Source organism: Pristiophorus japonicus, chromosome 21 (assembly GCF_044704955.1).
Source record: "Pristiophorus japonicus isolate sPriJap1 chromosome 21, sPriJap1.hap1, whole genome shotgun sequence".
NCBI lineage: Eukaryota > Metazoa > Chordata > Chondrichthyes > Pristiophoridae > Pristiophorus > Pristiophorus japonicus.
In genome coordinates this window covers 91,122,167-91,142,181 of record NC_091997.1, presented here as the reverse complement: position 1 = coordinate 91,142,181, position 20,015 = coordinate 91,122,167, and the positions used below count along the sequence as shown (strand labels likewise).

The 20,015-nt window shown below is 52.2% G+C and overlaps 1 protein-coding gene across 7 annotated transcripts in view; it reads right to left on the bottom strand.

Moving 5' to 3' along the window:
• LOC139234174 (talin-2) overlaps positions 1 to 20,015 on the bottom strand; it is a 379,178-nt gene that overhangs the window by 33,923 nt on the left and 325,240 nt on the right. For all 7 annotated transcript variants that reach the window (XM_070865210.1, XM_070865207.1, XM_070865213.1 and 4 more), the window contains 8 exons: positions 13,148 to 13,294; positions 12,296 to 12,462; positions 8,086 to 8,269; positions 6,549 to 6,674; positions 5,581 to 5,697; positions 3,490 to 3,675; positions 3,272 to 3,379; positions 957 to 1,062 (listed from right to left, as the gene is read on the bottom strand). In XM_070865210.1, coding sequence (XP_070721311.1) covers positions 957 to 1,062; positions 3,272 to 3,379; positions 3,490 to 3,675; positions 5,581 to 5,697; positions 6,549 to 6,674; positions 8,086 to 8,269; positions 12,296 to 12,462; positions 13,148 to 13,294 — 1,141 coding nt within the window. The remainder of the gene's footprint in view (positions 1 to 956; positions 1,063 to 3,271; positions 3,380 to 3,489; positions 3,676 to 5,580; positions 5,698 to 6,548; positions 6,675 to 8,085; positions 8,270 to 12,295; positions 12,463 to 13,147; positions 13,295 to 20,015) is intronic.

Below are 20,015 nucleotides of genomic sequence, written 5' to 3'. Positions count from 1 at the left end.
AGAGGAGACGGTTTAACATCTCATCTGAAAGACAGCACCTCCGACAGTGCGGCACTCCCTCAGTACTGCCCCTCCGACAGTGTAGCGCTCCCTCAGTACTGCCCTTCCGACAGTGCAGCGCTCCCTCAGTACTGCCCCTCCGACAGTGCGGCGCTCCCTTAGTACTGCCCCTCCGACAGTGCAGCACTCCCTCAGCACTGCCCTTCCGACAGTGCGGCGCTCCCTCAGTACTGCCCCTCAGACAGTGCAGCACTCCCTCAGTACTGACCCTCAGACAGTGCAGCACTCCCTCAGCACTGCCCTTCCGACAGTGCGGCGCTCCCTCAGTACTGCCCCTCAGACAGTGCAGCACTCCCTCAGTACTGACCCTCAGACAGTGCAGCACTCCCTCAGTACTGCCCCTCCGACAGTGCGGCGCTCCCTCAGTACTGCCCCTCAGACAGTGCAGCGCTCCCTCAGTACTGCCCCTCAGACAGTGCAGCACTCCCTCAGCACTGCCCTTCCGACAGTGCGGCGCTCCCTCAGTACTGCCCCTCAGACAGTGCAGCACTCCCTCAGTACTGACCCTCAGACAGTGCAGCACTCCCTCAGCACTGCCCCTCCGACAGTGCGGCGCTCCCTCAGTACTGCCCCTCAGACAGTGCAGCGCTCCCTCAGTACTGCTCCTCAGACAGTGCAGCACTCCCTCAGTACTGCACTGGGAGTGTCAGCCTGGATTTTTTGTGCTCAAGTCCCTGGAGTGGGACTTGAACCCACAACCTTCTGACCCAGGGGCGAGGGTGCTGCCCACTGAGCCACGGCTGGTACTAAATCTCTGCAAGAACAACTGAAAATGTATTTTAATTATTGTTTTTATGTCTTCAAAAGAAATCCGGGTCGCATGGGGCGATTGTGGGCAATTCCCTCCAAGCTTGGGGCGTGAGCTTGCTCTGCCGGCGGCCCGAGCTGGTGCTGACCTTTCATGGCTTCCGCTGCCTGGATAAGTTCGGTGACAGCCGCTGCAACACGCTTGGAGTAGCCCGATAACTGCAGCTTCTGTTCGCTCGTGGGCTTCTGAACAATCTGTCCAAACACAAGGCAGCAATCCCCCGTTACATCCATCGGTTCAAAAAACAAACACGTTACTAACAACTCGTATTTATATAGCGCCTTTAACGCAGTGAAACGTCCCGAGGCGCTTCCCAGGAGCGTTATAAAACAAAACAGATAAATCTGACACCGAGCTACATAGGAAATTAGCGCAAGCAACCAAAAGCTTGGTTCAAGAGGTAGATTTAAGGAGTGTTTTGAAGGAGGAGAGAGAGAGATAGAGAGGTTCAGGCAGATAATTCCAGAGCTAAGGGCCTAGACAACAGAAGGCACGGCCACCAATGGGGGAGCAATTATAATCAGGGGTGCTTAAGAGGCCAGAATTAGAGGAGCGCAGATATCTCGGGGGGGGGGGGGCGGGTGTGAGGGTTGTGGGGCTGGAGGAGATTACAGAGATAGGGAGGGGCGAGGCCATGGAGGGATTTGAAAATAAGGATGAGAATTTTGAAATCGAGGCATTGCTTAACCAGGAACCAATGTAGGTCAGCGAGCACAGAGGGTGATGGGTGAGTGGGACTTGGTGTGAGTTAGGACACGGGGCAGCGAGCACAGGGGGTGATGGGTGAGTGGGACTTGGTGCGAGTTAGGACACGGGGCAGCGAGCACAGGGGGTGATGGGTGAGCGGGACTTGGTGCAAGTTAGGACACAGGGCAGCGAGCACAGGGGATGGTGGTTGAGCGGGACTCGGTGCGAGTTAGGACACGGGGCAGTGAGCACAGGGGGTGATGGGTGAGCGGGACTCGGTGAGAGTTAGGACACGGGGCAGTGAGCACAGGGGGTGATGGGTGAGCGGGACTCGGTGAGAGTTAGGACACGGGGCAGCAGAGCACAGGGTGATGGGTGAGCGAGACTCGGTGAGAGTTAGGACACAGGGCACAGGGGGTGATGGGTGAGCGGGACTTGGTGAGAGTTAGGATACAGGGCACAGGGGATGATGGGTGAGCGGGACTTGGTGCGAGTTAGGACACGGGGCACAAGGGGTGATGGGTGAGTGGGACTCGGTGAGAGTTAGGTCACGGGGCAGCGAGCACAGGGGGTGATGGGTGAGTGAGACTTGGTGCGAGTTAGGACACGGGGCAGCGAGCACAGGGGGTGATGGGTGAGCGGAATTCGGTGCGAGTTAGGACACGGAGCAGTGAGCACAGAGGGTGATGGGTGAGCAGGACTCGGTGCGAGTTAGGGCACAGGGCACAGGGGGTGATGGGTGAGCGGGACTCGGTGCGAGTTAGGACACGGGTCAGTACGGGGGGGTGAAGGGTGAGCGAGACTGGGTGTGAGTTTGGATACGGGGCAGTGAGCACAGGGGGTGATGGGTGAGCGTGACTCGGTGCGAGTTAGGACACGGGGCAGTACGGGGGGGGTGAAGGGTGAGCGCGATGGTGCGAGTTAGGACACGGGTCAGTACGGGGGGTGAAGGGTGAGCGGGACTCGGTGCGAGTTTGGATACGGGGCAGCGAGCACAGGGGGTGATGGGTGAGTGGGACTCGGTGCAAGTTAGGACACGAGTCAGTACGGGGGGTGATGGGTGAGCGGGATTGGTGTGAGTTAGGACACGGGGCAGTATGGGGGGTGATGGGTGAGCGAGACTTGGCGCGGGTTAGGACACGGGGCAGTCGTGTTCAGCCGCAGAAGATGCACGTCCTTTACATGTTTCTCAGAAGCTCTTCAAAAAATCGGCAATGGTCAACTATGTACACAGTCAGCACGGAGTAAGGTGAATGAGGAATTCCCTAAAGCCCCAAATCCCAAAGGCGAGAGATTGTAGAGGATGTGATCGGGGCCCAGGGGAGGCGTGAGTTCGGGGCCCTGAAGAGGTGAGGGCCCAGGGGCAGCACGGGCCAGCCCACACTGCGATATGTGAGCGCACTGGGCCCGTGCACTGGTCTCCAGTCGTCCTGGTTAACCCTTGCCACTGGACCACGACCTCGCTCTGTCAAAGCCCGTGTGGTGGCTGGTGTGCAATGGCCACCCCACGTTAAAACAATCCACGCACAGGCATCTTCCACCCTTCAGGGTGCAGTTCGGGATCCGGAATATTAGGGCCTTGAAACATCTGTGAACTCATCCCTTTTTTGGCGTGGGAGAAAGTCATCCTCGCTTCGAGGGACTGCCTATGATGATGATGATGGATAAGTTGCTCAGACAGCGGAAGCGGAGGGAGCTACACGTAGGTCCACTCACCACGAGCACGTGCTCCAGCAGCTCCATGTAGCCCACCGTGCATTCTGTGGCGTAGTGCAGCGCCCTGCTCCGTACCTCGTCGCTCACTTCCGAGTGGTAGGCCGCTTGCTGCTCGGAGAAACACACAGTCAGGGTTCAGTGTCGATCGCACCCCCGGCCCGCGCAGAGCTTCAATCGCAGCGCGACACCGGGCCGAGCGAGGCAAGGGCGGCACGTACCTTGCACGCGGTCAGCATGTCCACGATGGCCTTGCGGCTGAGGTTGGCCGTGGCGATCACATCGTCCTGGCGACAGGAGTTGCCCGCAACTACCGCCTTGGCCGTCGCCGTGGTGATGCCCTTCGTCATTCGAATGAATGCCTCCGGGGAGTAGGTCTTCGCTGGCATCTCCTTCGACTGGAAAACCTGGAATTGGTGTCAAGACCCAAGCATTAGGGACGCAGGTCTCGGGTAGGGCACTGCCGCGGTTATATTGCTGCACTAATAGCAGTAATGCAGGGGTTATATTACTGGACTAATAGCAGTAATGCAGGGGTTATATTACTGCACTAATAGCAGTAATGCAGGGGTTATATTACTGGACTAATAGCAGTAATGCAGGGGTTATATTGCTGCACTAATAGCAGTAATGCAGGGGTTATATTACTGGACTAATAGCAGTAATGCAGGGGTTATATTACTGGACTAATAGCAGTAATGCAGGGATTATATTACTGCACTAATATCAGTAATGCAGGGGTTATATTACTGGACTAATAGCAGTAATGCAGGGGTTATATTACTGCACTAATATCAGTAATGCAGGGGTTATATTACTGGACTAATAGCAGTAATGCAGGGGTTATATTACTGCACTAATATCAGTAATGCAGGGGTTATATTACTGGACTAATAGCAGTAATGCAGGGATTATATTACTGCACTAATATCAGTAATGCAGGGGTTATATTACTGCACTAATATCAGTAATGCAGGGATTATATTACTGCACTAATATCAGTAATGCAGGGGTTATATTACTGGACTAATAGCAGTAATGCAGGGGTTATATTACTGCACTAATATCAGTAATGCAGGGGTTATATTACTGGACTAATAGCAGTAATGCAGGGGTTATATTACTGCACTAATATCAGTAATGCAGGGGTTATATTACTGGACTAATAGCAGTAATGCAGGGATTATATTACTGCACTAATATCAGTAATGCAGGGGTTATATTACTGGACTAATAGCAGTAATGCAGCGGTTATATTACTGCACTAATAGCAGTAATGCAGGGGTTATATTACTGGACTAATAGCAGTAATGCAGGGGTTATATTACTGCACTAATATCAGTAATGCAGGGGTTATGTTACTGGACTAATAGCAGTAATGCAGGGGTTATATTACTGGACTAATAGCAGTAATGCAGGGGTTATATTACTGGACTAATAGCAGTAATGCAGGGGTTATATTACTGCACTAATAGCAGTAATGCATGGGGTTATATTACTGCACTAATAGCAGTAATGCAGGGGTCATATTACTGGGCGAATACATGACAGTTTGAGAATTTTAATTAAGCATTTAAAGCATCTGGAAATAAGATGGTTCAGTGAAATTTACGGCACAGAGGGAGGCCATTCGGCCCATCATGTCTGTGCTGGCCAGTAAAGAGCTATCCAGGAATGAGCTTTAGGACAAGAATTCTGCCAAACTTACCCAGTCTGGTCTATAAGTGACTCCTGTCCCACACCCAGCCTGTTTGACTCTGCTCTCTGATCTGCCGAGCAAACCACTCAAGTTGTACCAGGGATGGTCCATAAATGCCAGCTTTGCCAGCGATGCCCACATCCCGAGCAGGAATTAAAAATACTCTGTGGTCCAATGTCTACAAACATTGATATATTCCTTTAGCAAAGGGGTTTCAGTCTGTACAACAACAACCTGTATTTATATAGCACTTTTAACCTAGTAAAACGTCCCAAGGCGCTTCACAGGAGCGTTAACAAACGGAATTTGACACCGAGCCACATAAGGAGAAATTAGAGCAGAGCTTGGTCAAAGAGGGAGGTTTTAAGGAGCGTCTTAAAGGAGGAGAGAGAGATAGAGAGGTTTAGGGAGGGAGTTCCAGAGCTTGGGGCCCAGGCAGCTGAAGGCACGGCCACCAATGGTGGAGCGATTATAATCAGGGATGCTCAAGAGGCTCACGATAGATAGAAAGATTGGAAGTGAATCTGGAAGGATTATCAGTAGACAGGAAGGGGAGAGTGAGGGGTGTGTGGGGCGTGTAGATTGAGCCAGGCAGCGATCTGCCCTCACCCACCGCCAGCTCCTGCTTGATGCTTTCTATGGTGCCCTCCAGGGCCCTCGTGCCGCGCGTCGCCTCATCCTCCACAGCTTTCACCGTTTTCAGAAGGGAGGTGACGTTTGTAACCATCACCTGCAGGGGGAAAAGGCCGTGTCATTACATAGTTACAGGGACAGGGGGGCCAGCCAGCCCCTCAAGCCTCTCTGCCATTCAATGTGACCATGACTGACCTCTGACCTGTGACCTGACTCCATCCGCCCTCCTTGGTTCCCCAACTCTCAATACTCTGGCCCAACAAAAATCTATCCATCCCAGTTTTGACATTTGCATTTGCCCCGCAGCCTCAACAGCATTTTGGGAGAGAGTTCCAGATCCCCACGGCCCTTTGTGTGAAGGAGTGCTTCCTGACATCACCCTGAACGGCCTGGCTCTCGTTTTAAGGTTCTGCCTCTTGTTCTGGACTCCCCCCACTAACCCATTAATCATCTTAAACACCTCAATTAGATCCCTACTTAATCTTCTATATTCAAGGGGATACATCGAGTCTATCTAACCTGTACTCATAACTTAACCCTTTTAAACTATTAAAAAAAACTTTTAATTATAAAATCAACCCAGGAAAAAGTTGCTCCATGCACCCAAGGGTCAGCAATAAGTTGGGTAGCTTGGTGCTAGTTTGACTAACGCACACAATAAAAGATGATCATTCACCACCCCCCCCCCTCCCCACCCAGCCATCCGCACTCTCCCCCCGCGGACCCCTCCTCCTCCACCCCCCCCCCCCCCCCCGACATCCCCGAAGCCCCGGCCCGACCCCCTCCCCATACCTTGGCCGCCCCCCCCCGTTCCCTTCCCCACTCTCCCCGGCCCACTCCCCCACCCCCGCCGCCCCTTAGCTGTGCCCCGCCCACCCTGTCCCTTGGCCACGCCCCACCCCGCTCTGCCCCCCCTCCCCCTTGGCTGTGCCCCCCACTGCCCCGTACCTTGGCCGCGCCCTTGAGCTGGTACATGGACGGGTCGTCAGCGGGCTTGCCAGCCGCGCACTTTGTGGCGCTGATGAGGTCGGTCAGAGCTTTGGCCACATCCTTCACCGCGTTTATCAGGACGACCTACAAAGTACATTCAAGCAAAATGTCCCTCAATCACGCGAGAGTTGGAGCTCTGTCTACAAATCAAGCGACGTTTAACGAGGGCCCATTGTCACCGCCTGCTGGCTGGTGGGTGGCTGAGCCACGCCGATAGGAAAGATGTCACCTTGTGCCCCTGGCCTGCCCAGGTTTAGCCGGGACTGACCGTGTGGCACTTGTCTCGAGGTGGGGGGGTGCTGTGGTATCAGGATGGGTTGGGGCGGGGAGGGTAGCTACCCCAGTGACACACGCAGGTGGGGGAGGGGGGAGGGACAGGATCAGCCATGATGCTGCCTCCACAGTCAAATAGCCTGCCGAGAGCTGATTGAGGCTCACGCAGCGAAATGCCCCTCAGTGAGGCGCTGTGGTCACTGGGGAAATTGTACTCCTGTGCCAAGGGGAAAATGAGGAAGGAACGAAAATCGGGATGATAGTGAAGCTCTGCTGGAATTCAACTCGCTTCAAATGGGATTAGATCACGAAAAACATCAACTGACAGTACGGGTGGTATTGACAGCAACATCACACCTGATACATGCCACAAACCAGAGCCCACCATCGGCCGACCCCCAGCTGACCCGGAAGGACCTGCATTTCTATAGCGCCTTTCACAACCTCTGAATGCCCCAAAGAGCTTTACAGCCAATGAAGTACTTTTGGAGTGTAGTCGCTGTTGTAATGTGGGAAATGCAGCAGCCAATTTGTGCACAGCAAGCTCCCACAAACAGCAATGTGATAATGACCCAGATAATCTGTTTTGGTTATGTTGATTGAGGAATAAATATTGGCCCCAGGACACCGGGGATAACTCCCTGCTCTTCTTCAAAATAATGGGATCTTTTATGTCCACCTGAGAGGGCAGACGGGGCCTCGGTTTAACATCTCATCCGAAAGACGGCCCCTCCGACAGTACGGCGCTCCCTCAGTACTGCCCCTCCAACAGTGTGGCGCTCCCTAAGTACTGCCCCTCCGACAGTGCGGCGCTCCCTCAGTCCTGCCCCTCCAACAACGCGGTACTCCCTCAGTCCTGCCCCTCCGACAGTGCGGCGCTCCCTCATTACTTCCCCTCCAACAGTGCGGTGCTCCCTCAGTACTGCCCCTCCGACAGTGCAGCACTCCCTCAGTCCTGCCCCTCTGACAGTGCGGCACTCCCTCAGTACTGCCCCTCTGACAGTGCGGCACTCCCTCAGCACTGCACTGGGGATGTCAGCTTAGATTTTTGTGCTCAAGTCCCTGGAGTGTGACTTGAACCCACAACCTTCTGACTCTGAGGCGAGTGTGCTGCCCACTGAGCCACGGCTGACACTATAATTAGCCAGTGGCAGGAATCTCCCCCCCGAACCCCCGTCCCGGTCACCACGTGGCTCAGGAGGCCCGGACTAATCCCCCTTACCTGTGTTTCTGGGTCGTTGGAGCCCAGGCTGGCCGCACCTTGCTTCACCACCTCGGCCAGCTGGGTGATGGTGCTGACAGAAGACTGGGCTGCTTGGGCCAGCTTCTCCTGGCTGGAGGCAGCTCCGGACACCAGAAACTTTGTGTCTTCGACAAGTGCCTTCGCTGTCTTCAGAATATTCTCCCTGGGGGGAGAAAACGCAACGGCAAGAACATACTACAACCGTCAAAAATATAACGGTGGGAAAAAGTAGTTTCAGTGACAAAGTAAAGTCGGTCACCAGGTTCACTTCACCAAGGTACTCGGCGTTTTCAAAGTCTGCAGACCTCTTCTGTTCATGTGAAAGAATCCTAACCAGTAAATATCTCTATGATAAGTTAAACGTCTGCAGGCAATTCTCATCAACTATTCCCATTATAAGTTCCTATGTAAATGTGTCACGGTGTAATTACATTCTCCCACCAGTGGTGGCACTGTAATGCTTCAGCTTTGCTTCTCCCAGCTTCCCAGCCTGTGCTGCAGAGTTAGTGCTGCATGTGCTCTAGCCAGCTACTGCCTATTAAATATACCACGTGGTGTAATATCATCATCATCATAGGCAGTCCCTCGGAATCGAGGAAGACTTGCTTCCACTCTAACAATGAGTCCTTAGGTGGCTGAACAATCCAATACGAGAGCCACAGTCCCTGTCACAGGTGGGACAGACATTGGTTGAAGGAAAGGGTGGGTGGGGAGTCTGGTTTGCCGCACGCTCCTTCCGCTGCCTGTACTTGTTTTCTGCATGCTCTCGGCGATGAGACTCAAGGTGCTCAGCACCCTCCCGGATGCACTTCCTCCATTTAGGGCGGTCTTTGGCCAGGGACTCCCAGGTGTCAGTGGGGATGTTGCACTTTATCAGGGAGGCTTTGAGGGTGTCCTTGAAACGTTTCCTCTGCCCACCTTTGGCTCATTTGCCGTGAAGAAGTTCAGAGTAGAGCGCTTGCTTTGGGAATCTCGTGTCTGGCATGTGAACAATGTGGCCTTCCCAGCGGAGCTGATCAAGTGTGGTCAGTGCTTCAATGCTGGGAATGTTGGCCTGGTCGAGGACACTAACGTTGGTGCATCTGTCCTCCCGGGGGATTTGTAGGATCTTGCGGAGACATCGTTGGTGATATATAGAGTAATAGCTTCTCTAATGTATCTCAACTCCAGCCAAATAGGTTTTGTCTTTGACCCCTCAAGATTATTCTCTCTTTCTAGCACTGTAATATTTTCAAAACTGCTACCCCTCCTCCTTTTTTTCCTTCCCTACTGCAATGTGTTTGCTTCATGGGTTCTTTGCTTAAGAATTCATAGCAACACATTGCTATTAAGAACTAGTTGGTTTATTAGCAAAGGTTTAACAATCACACGACACATTACCGGTTCATCCACCAGGCTCACAACCACCTGCCCCATCGTGGATCCCCCGAACCCAACTGGCTGGGGTTTTATTGAGTCTTGTGAACATCATGTGACTGGCTAAGCCACTCCCAACTCAACAGCTCAACAGATCTGTGAGCATACTCACAGGGACACACATCACACCGACCTTTCCTGAAGACACAGGAATGTTACACATCCAATCAACTCTTTTTTTGAGCCAGGTTTCCATCATCGCCACGCATCATATTCCCACGCGGCTATTTCCTCCTACAGCTCACCAACCTCATTAACCACACTTTGTGCATTCACATACACGCACTCCAAACCTAACTGAGACCTCTTTGTATTTTCTATAATCCCCTCTAATTCTGTATTATTTCTAACTCGAACTGTCTCTCCCAGTCCTCTGTGCACCTTGATTCTACTGACTACTAAACCCCAACCGAATTATTTAAACCCACCCCACACACTGGTTAACCTCCCCGGGAGGACAGTGCGCCCAGTTCTGTTGAGGTGCAACCTGTCCATCTTGAACAAGTCCCTCTTGCCCCAGAACCGGTCCCAATGTCCCAGGAATCTGAAGCCCTCCCTCCTGCACCATGTCTCTAGCCACGCATTAACCTGCCTTATCCTCCTATTTCTACTCTCACTAGCGTGTGGCACTGGGAGTAATCCAGAGATAGCTACCTTCGAGACCCTGCTTCCTTAAACTCTTGACCTCAACCCTTCTCTTCCCTGTATTGTTGGTTCCGACGTGGACCATGACTTCTGGCTCTCCCTCTGCCCTCGCCCCACAGAATTCTGCACCCTCTCCATGATATCCCTCTCCCTGGCACCAGGGAGGCAACATATGGGTTTCATGTGGGCAGTAGCAGAATTGCCTGTCTGTTCCTCTGACTATCGAACTCCCAATTACTGCTGCGTTGCAACCCTTTGCTCTGCCCCCCCCCACCCCGGGCAGACCTTCGCCTCACGGTATGTGTCGTCACTTCCAGATGTCGTCACTTTCCGCCAGCGTTCATTGCAGAGAATGCCACACCCCCGCGAACGATTCCTGCACTGACGGCAGAGGTCATGTCGCCCGTGACCCTTGGGCAGAGGCGACGACCTCCCTGAGCTCAATACTAAATCTAACCGCCCCGCCCAGCGGGAATGTGGCAGGTTGCAGTTGGACGCTTGTTTTACACACATCTGTCCGATTGTGGTCTCCACTCCCCTCGATTATTAAATCGGGCGGGTGTGTGAGAAACGGGGCGTCTGACACAAACCCACTGCGTTCCCTCAGAGCGAGCGAAGGTAACATCGGTGGAAGATCCAGAAACCAGCATCCTGCATGATGGCGACCCACTCAGTCAAAGCAAGGCACGAGGGAATCTCTCAAAGGCCTCACGACTCCCTCCCTTCCTAGTTGTGTGAGGCGGACTGGTTGGGCTGGGTGCTCTTTGCCTTTCCGCCATTGTTCATAGGTTTATATGTAACCTTCAGGGCTGCTGATCGAGGGCCGTGCAGCTCTATGTCGGCCGGCGCGGACACGATGGGCCGAAATGGCCTCCTTCTGCGCTGTAAATTTCTATGTAACTTCTTCCAGCCCTACTTCCAAGGGCGCACCCAAAGCCCTAGCACCTTCCGTCTGCTCCTCCGATTCCGACCCCCTTTGCGTTAGCCGCTCTCCCCGGCAGTGGCAGTGGGGAAGAAATTCGGCCGCGCCTCTTGCGGCGTTAATCCAGGCGGAGCGGTAATTTTAGCGCAGTGACAAAGTTTGCGCCTCCCGCCCAGAAATTCGTCCGAGTCAGTGGAAGAGCTAACAGGGGGGGTTAAATCAGCCGTTGCACACCAGAGCTGAGGGGTCCATAACGAAAGTTTGGTCGGTAAATTTTGCGGGCCCATTGTGCATGCGTGGAACTCCGAATCAAATCCCGGGAAAAGCTGAGTCTTAAAGGCGCGGTATTGTAATGCACCCATTAACGTTTTCAAAATCACTTGTTTCTCCTCGCACTCGCACTGTGTGTCTGCCGCTGCAAACTCGCACCGTGCTGTGTGTAAACCTTGCACTGACTGTGACTAAGACTCGCACCGTGCTGTGTGTAAACCTTGCACTGACTGTGACTAAGACTCGCACCATGCTGTGTGTAAACCTTGCACTGACTGTGACTAAGACTCGCACCGTGCTGTGTGTAAACCTTGCACTGACTGTGACTAAGACTCGCACCGTGCTGTGTGTAAACCTTGCACTGACTGTGACCGCCGAGGGAAGCGCTTCCTCATCCCTTTAAATAGCCGCCAGTTAACAACTCTGCAAGCCTGGACCCACTGTTTTCCAGACATTGTTCTTGGCGGGCGCTCAATGAGGCGGCCGCAGTGAATTTACCGACCGGTGCACAAGCATGGCCGTTGGACCAGGAATACGTCAGGATCGCAGTGATTGTCAGCAGCCAGGCGCTAATGGTTTGCACCCCCGGTGAGCCGCTAATAAACTTCCGGTTGGGGCACTAAAAGCTGTATTCCCGGTCGGTAACCTCTTCCGCTGCCATTATCGCCCCCTCTGGCCACTAACTGAGGCGTTAGACAAGCGAAAATCCGGCCCGAGAAATCTTAACCCCGTCCCCCCCACTCTCGAACGTGCTCCCTAAACGCTTCTGTGTTTATAGCTCTTTCGTGGCCTTCAGAAGCCTCCTCAAAAGCCACCATGGTTCTGGCCATTTCCCCAGCTCCTGCCATTCCCTGCTGTCGGCTTGTGCCTCTGCCGAGCAGGCGTTGCTTTAACATCGAGGCCAATGGCCGGGACAGAGCGGCTGATTCCACTCACCTGTGGTCCGCAAAGGACTCGTCGTTTTCGGCATTGAGGGTGCCGGCTGTGGCGAACATGATGGTAGTGTCCAGGTCGCCGATGATACCGGACACGGCGCTGGCTGCGGTGATACAAGCCTGCGTCCCTCTGTTCCCCGCTTGCAGGGCCGACAGGACCAAGGACACCTGGGCAGCAAAGGAGATCCGGTCAGAACCAGGAGCCCGCAGTCTCACCTGATCAAACCTGGCCCAGGAGCAAGCCAATGAGGGACGCGCCCGCCCCCTCTCTGGATCTGAGCTTTATACAAAACAAATGACGGAAGCCAAAATGGATTACGGTAACCTAACCAACCATTGCTCTTGGCTCAGTCTGACCTTGGAGGTTGCTATTATTGTCCAGAATGAAGAAACGCGAGCTACCTTTGATGTTTGGTTACACACTAACACTGATTGTGGGGTGTTGGGTCTAACTGGCTAACACATAAATCACCCTGGTTCCTGCAGCTACATTTCACAGTACAAAGGGGCTCAGAGTGATAGGCCACTGATACTTAACAACAATATTAGTAAACTCCGATCATCATCGTTTACCATTTAAATTTGGCAGATGCCCCATGGTCCCCGAATGAAATGTCACTGCACCATAACAGAAAGGAGGCAGCACGGATATTGGTTTACAACCGAGCATAACGTCACAGGTCCAATCAAACCCAACCCAGCTCAAAACGCGCACGATGCGTTCAGCTTTACAGCAGGAATAGTCTTTCCTTGCTCCCCGTCGGAATGGGTGAAGCTTTGGAAAGCCAGTTTTCTACCCGAAGGCTGATGGGCTGTGAGCGTCGCGAGGGGCAAATGGGTTACACTCGCTCACCTTCTCCGTCACCGCTCTGGCGCACTCAATCAGCTCCCTCTTGGTGAAGCTGTCGGTGGGGCTGATCTGAACCGCGCCGGCTTTCTGGACCAGGAAGATGCAGCCGTGGCCGAGGTCCTGCACTCGGGTCTTGATCTGGAAGCCAATCTGCAGAGGGAATGGCAACGGATGGTCACTGAGACCCGAACCGGTCTGGGATCGCCCTGACCCCACTGCACAGAACACACAGGATGGTCACTGAAACCCGAACCGGTCTGGGATCGCCCTGACCCCACTGCACAGAACACACAGGATGGTCACTGGAACCCGAACCGGTCTGGGATCGCCCTGTGCAGAACACACAGGATGGTCACTGTTGGCTCGAGGACTGAAACAATGCCCAGTCGAGGCCAGAGGCGTGCCCATTGGTTCTCTCAGAGAGTCAGTGCACTTGTACCTTGGACTCAGGAAGATTGTAACGTAGCCAAAAAGCAGAGGGCTGATCGATGAATGAATGCATGCAATTTGACGGGTGCTCAAACATGCAAACTGATGCCTGATACAAGTGGGAAGCTGGAATAAGAGGGGTACGTAGTGTGGGGGTCATGTTCTCGGACTCATAAACCAGAGGCTTGGATCAATAATTCGCCAAGTGTGGAAAGTGATCATGAAGCTGGTCACCACATTACAGGAAAGATGTGATTGCACTGGGAGGGTGCAGAGGGGATTTACCAGGATATTGCACTGGGAGGGTGCAGAGGGGATTTACCAGGATATTGCACTGGGAGGGTGCAGAGGGGATTTACCAGGATATTGCACTGGGAGGGTGCAGAGGGGATTTACCAGGATATTGCACTGGGAGGGTGCAGAGGGGATTTACTAGGATATTGCCAGGACTGGAGAATTTTAACAATGAGGAAAGATTGGAGATGTTGGGTCTGTTTTCTTTGGAACAGAGGAAGCTGAGGGGAGACCTTATCGAGGTGTATAAAATGATGAGGGGCCTGGATAGAGTGGATAGGAAGGACCGGTTTCCTTTAGCAGAGGGGTCAACAACCAGGGGACATAGATTTAAAGTAATTGGTGGGAGGTTTAGAGGGGATTTGAGGGGAAATTGTTGCACCCAGAGGGTGGTGAGGGTTGGGAACTCACTGCCTGAAAGGATGGTAGAGGCAGAACCAGAGGCTGACAAAAACAAAGATGGCGGCCGCTGTGCAAGACCCTCCCCTTTAAGGGAAGAGAGATTATAAGAGTAAACCAGCATGGAATATAAACACAGTAAGAGTTTCTACAGGTACATGAAAAGGAAAAGAGTGGCTAAAGTAAACGCTGGTCCCCGAGAGGATGAGACTGGGGAATTAATAATGGAGAACAGGGAAATGGCAGAGCCGTTGAACAAATATTTTGTATCGGTCTTCACAGTAGAAGACACTAAAAACATCCCAATACTGGATAATCAAGGGGCTATAGGTAGAGAGAAACTTAATACAATCACTATCACTAAAGTAGTCGTACTTGGTAAAATAATGGGACTAAAGGTGGACAAGTCCCCTGGACCTGATGGCTTGCATCCTAGGGTCTTAAGAGAAGTCGCAGAAGGGATTGTGGATGCATTGGTTGTAATTTACCAAAGTTTCCTGGATTCTGGGGCGGTCCCAGCAGATTGGAAAACTGCAAATGTAACACCCCTATTTAAAAAAGGAGGCAGACAGAAAGCAGTAAACTATAGACCAGTTAGCCTAACATCTGTTGTTGGGAAAATGCTGGAATCCATTATTAAGGAAGCAGTAGCAGGGCATTTGAAAAAGCATAATTCAATCAAGCAGAGTCAGCGTGGTTTTATGAAAGGGAAATCATGTTTGACAAATTTGCTGGAGTTCTTTGAGGATATAATGACCAGGCTGGAAAAGGGGGAACACCAGTGGATGTGGTGTATTTGGATTTCCGAAGGTATTCGACAAGTTGCCACATAAAAAGTTACTGCACAAGATAAAAGTTCACGGGGTTGGGGGTAATATAGTAGCATGGATAGAGGATTGGCTAACTAACAGAAAACAGTGAGTCGGGATAAATGGGTCATTTTCCGGTTGGCAAACAGTAACTAGTGGGGTGTCGCAGGGATCGGTGCTGGGTCCTCAACTATTTACAATCTATATTAATGACTTGGATGAAGGGACTGACTTTGGCAGAAAAAAATCGAAAAGCAAATTATAATTTAAATGGAGAAAAATTGCAAAGTGCTGCAGTACAGAGGGACCTGGGGGTCCTTGTGCATGAAACACAAAAAGTTAGTATGCAGGTATAGCAAGTGATCAGGAAGGCAAATGGAATGTTGGCCTTTATTGCAAGGGTGATAGAGTATAAAAGCAGAGAAGTGCTGCTACAACTGTACAGGGTATTGGTGAGGCCACACCTGGAGTACTGCGTACAGGTTTGGTCTCTGTATTTAAGGAAGGATATACTTGCATTGGAGGCTGTTCAGAGAAGGTTCACTTGGTTGATTCCGGGGATGAGGGGGTTTGACTTGAGAATAGGTTAAGCAGATTGGGCCTATTGGAGTTCAGAAGAATGAGAGGTGATCTTATCGAAACATATAAGATAATGAGGGGGCTCGACAAGGTGGATGCAGGGAGGATATTTCCACTCATCAGGGAAACTAAAACTAGGGGACATAGTCTCAGAATAAGGGGCCGCCCATTTAAAACTGAGATGAGGAGAAATTTCATCTCTCAGAGGGTTGTAAATCTGTGGAATTCTCTGCCCCAGAGAGCTGTGGAGACTGGGTCATTGAATATATTTAAGGCGGAGATAGACAGATTTTTGAGCGATAAGGGAGCAAAGGGTTATAGGGAACGGGCGGGGAAGTGGAGCTGAGTCCATGATCAGATCAGCCATGATCTTATTGAATGGCGGAGCCGGCTCGAGGGGCCGTATGGCCGACTCCTGCTCCTGTTTCTGATGTTCTTATGTAAGGGTGGCCAGGCCACCCTGAGCCACGACAGCTTTGCAACCCACGGGGCGGAAAGGGGCCGACGGGAGGCGATGACATCATCGCTGTGTGCGCCCCCACCCGGGCCAAAAAGTACGGGCAATCCAGTGTTCACCCGCGGATTCCCGGGGACAATTCCGGGCGTGTTGCTTCTGCCGCCCGCCCCCGGGTGCTAAGTCATTCGCGCCCCATTAATGGGGCTATAAAAAGGGGCAATTTCGGCCCGAGTGTTCTTTGTTTATCCATCTACGGGGGGAGTGAGGGGGGGGGGGGGGGGGCGATGTGTGGACTCCATTGTTACCATCGCTCCTGAAGTCTGAAACAAGCTGCATTTGTCGGGGTAACGCTTTACAGGTTGCAAATTGGCCTCTGGCTCCTCACCCAAGTTTCTATTCGAATGGTGTGGGTAGATAATGAACGGCAGCAGGATGCTATTGGACTACCGAGGGCATCACAGGCAAGCCCAATCCTGTGTGTGCCACAAGCAGTAGTGAGAACCGTGACTGCGATAACCCAAGGGGCTCTGTGTCTTACTGTGGTGCCCTTCATATCAGCCGACCGAGATACAGAGCAGGGACCTTGAGGCTTACTCTGGGGTGGGTGAGGTCACCAATGAGCCGCAGGAACCGGAATAAGCAAATTGTAAATGAAAGTCTTGAATTGCTTGGAGTAATTTTCTTTCTGCAGAGAAGGAATGGGTTGAAGGTTTTCGTCCTGTGGGGAAGAGTCACTTCAGTTCAGCTGAAACATTCCTGTTATTCAATAGAATTTAAAAGTGTTGTGTATCTGTAAAGCATGTACTCCCATGTTCCGCCACCAGGGAGCGCATCTCCTGAAGTCCCAAGGGATCCCAGCATCCCTTGGGAGCACTGTATATAAGCCGGCCCTAAGGCCTGTTCCTCACTCTGGAGTGTCTGATTAAAGACTGAGGTCACTGTTACTTTAACCTCCCTGTGTGCAGTCTCATCTGTGTTAGGAACACAATAACTGGCGACGAGAATACGAATCCAACGCAAAGATGCAGCAAACTGTGGGCATCCTGGAGAAGTTCTCGGAGGGTGAGGACTGGGAAGCCTATGTCGAACGGCTAGACCAGTACTTTGTAGCCAACGAGCTGGACGGAGAAGGAAGCACTGCAAAAAGGAGAGCGGTCCTCCTCACGGTCTGCGGGGCACCGACCTACAGCCTCATGAAGAATCTTCTGGCTCTGGTGAAACCCACAGATAAGTGGTATGAGGAGCTGTGTACACTGGTTCGGGAGCATCTTAACCCGAGGGAGAGCGTGCTGTGCAAGGTATCGGTTCTACACGTGCCAGCGATCTGAAGGTCAGGAAGTGGGGAGCTACGTCGCCGAGCTAAGGCGATTTGCAGGACAATGTGCGTTTGATGGCTACCTGGAGCAGATGCTCAGAGACTTTTTTGTACTGGGCAATGGCCACGAGACCACCCTACGAAAACTTTTGACTGTAGAGACACCGACCCTCAGTAAGGCCATTGCGATAGCACAGGCATTTATGTCCACCAGTGATAACACCAAACAAATCTCTCAACACACAAGTGCTAGCAATGTTCATAAATTAACTGGACTGTGTTTGCAAGCAGAAATGTAAAGGGCAGAACCCACGAGTCTGCAACTGCCAGCAGGCCTCAGGTGACCCAGATGACTCAAAGTCCCCAACAAAGGATGAATGCAAGGCAATTCACACCTTGTTGGCATTGTGGAGGTTTCTATTCAGCCTATTCATGCCGCTTCAAAGGGTATGTTTGCAAGAGCTGTGGAACAATGGGGGACCTCCAACAAGCTTGCAAACGAGCTGCAAGCTCTGCAAAACCTGTTAACCACCACGTGGCAGAGGAAGATCAGTCCATGGTGGATCAAAGCAATTTTGAGCCTCAGAGAGAGGAGGCAGATGCTGAAGTACACGGGGTGCACACATTTTCGACGAAATGTCCACCTATAATGCTAAATGTAAAATTGAATGGCTTACCCGTAGCCATGGAACTGGACACTGGCGCTAGCCAATCCATCTTGAGTAAAAAGATGTTTGAGAGACTGTGGTGTAACAAGGCATTCAGACCAGCCCTGAGCCCCATCCACACGAAACTGAGAACGTACACCAAAGAGCTTATCACTGTCCTGGGCAGCGCCATGGTCAAGGTCACCTGAGAGGGCACGGTGCACGAACTGCCACTCTGGATTGTCCTTGAAAGGAGCAGGCTGGGCAAAATCCGCTGGAACTGGGATGACATCCGAGCGCTATCACATGTCGATGAGGCCTCATGTACCCAGGTTCTTAACAAATTTCCTTCCCTTTTTGAGCCAGGCATTGGAAACTTTTCCGGGGCGAAGGTGCGGATCCACTTGGTCCCAGAGGCACGACCCATTCACAAGGCACGAGCGGTACCTCACATGATGAGGGAGAGAGTGGAAATCGAGCTGGACAGGTTGCAACGCGAGGGCATCATCTCCCCAGTGGAATTCAGCGAGTGGGCCAGCCCGATTGTTCCAGTACACAAAAGTGATGGCACGGTCAGGATTTGCAGCGATTATAAAGTAACTATTAATCATTTCTCGCAACAGGACCAATACCCACTTCCTAAGGCAGACGACCTATTTGCGACGCTGGCAGGAGGCAAGACGTTCACCAAGCTCGACCTGACTTCGGCCTACATGACGCAGGAGCTGGAGGAGTCTTCGAAGGGCCTCACCTGCATCAACACAAGGGAATGTTCATCTACAACAGATGCCCATTTGGAATTCGGTCGGCTGCAGCGATCTTCCAGAGAAACATGGAGAGCCTACTCAAGTCGGTACCACACACGGTGGTCTTTCAGGACGACATATTGGTCACGGGTCGGGACACTGCCGAGCATCTACAAAACCTGGAGGAGCTCCTCCAGCGACTGGATCGCGTAGGACTGCGGCTGAAGAGGTCAAAATGCGTCTTCATGGCGACAGAAGTGGAGTTTTTGGGGAGAAAGATCGCGGCGGACGGCATTCGGCCCATAGACGCCAAGACAGAGGCTATCAGGAACGTGCCCAGGCCACAGAAAGTCACGGGGCTGCGGTCGTTCCTGGGACTCCTCAACTATTTTGGTAACTTCCTACCGGAGTTAAGCACCCTCTTAGAGCCCCTACATGTGTTATTGCGCAAAGGTGAGAACTGGGTATGGGGAAGAAACCATGTAATTGCTTTTGAGAAAGCCAGAAAAATTTTATGCTCCAACAAGCTGCTTATATTGTATATCCCGTATAAAAGACTTGTGCTAGCATGTGACGCGTCGTCGTATGAAGTCGGATGTGTATTACAACAAGCTAACGTTGTGGGGAAGTTGCAACCTGTCGCCTATGCTTCCAGGAGCTTGTCTAAGGCCGAGAGGGCCTACAGCATGGTTGAGAAAGAGGCATTAGCGTGTGTGTTCGGGGTAAAGAAAATACATCAGTACATGTTTGGCCTCAAATTTGAACTGGAAACCGATCACAAGCCCCTCATATCCCTGTTCGCTGAAAACAAGGGGATAAATACTAATGCCTCAGCCCGCATACAAAGGTGGGCACTCGCGCTATCAGTGTATAACTATACCATCCGCCACAGGCCAGGCACCGAGAACTGTGCGGATGCTCTCAGTCGGCTACCATTGCCCACCACGGGGGTGGAAATGGCGCAGCCTGCAAACTTGTTGATGGTGGCACAGCCCGCAGACTTGTTGATGGTCATGGAAGCGTTTGAAAATGATAAATCACCTGTCACGGCCCACCAGATTAGGACTTGGACCAGCCAAGATCCTCTGCTGTCCCTAGTAAAAAACTGTGTACTGCATGGGAGCTGGGCCAGCATCCCCGTTGAAATGCAAGAGCTAATCAAGCCGTTCCAGCGGTGAAAGGACGAGCTGTCCGTT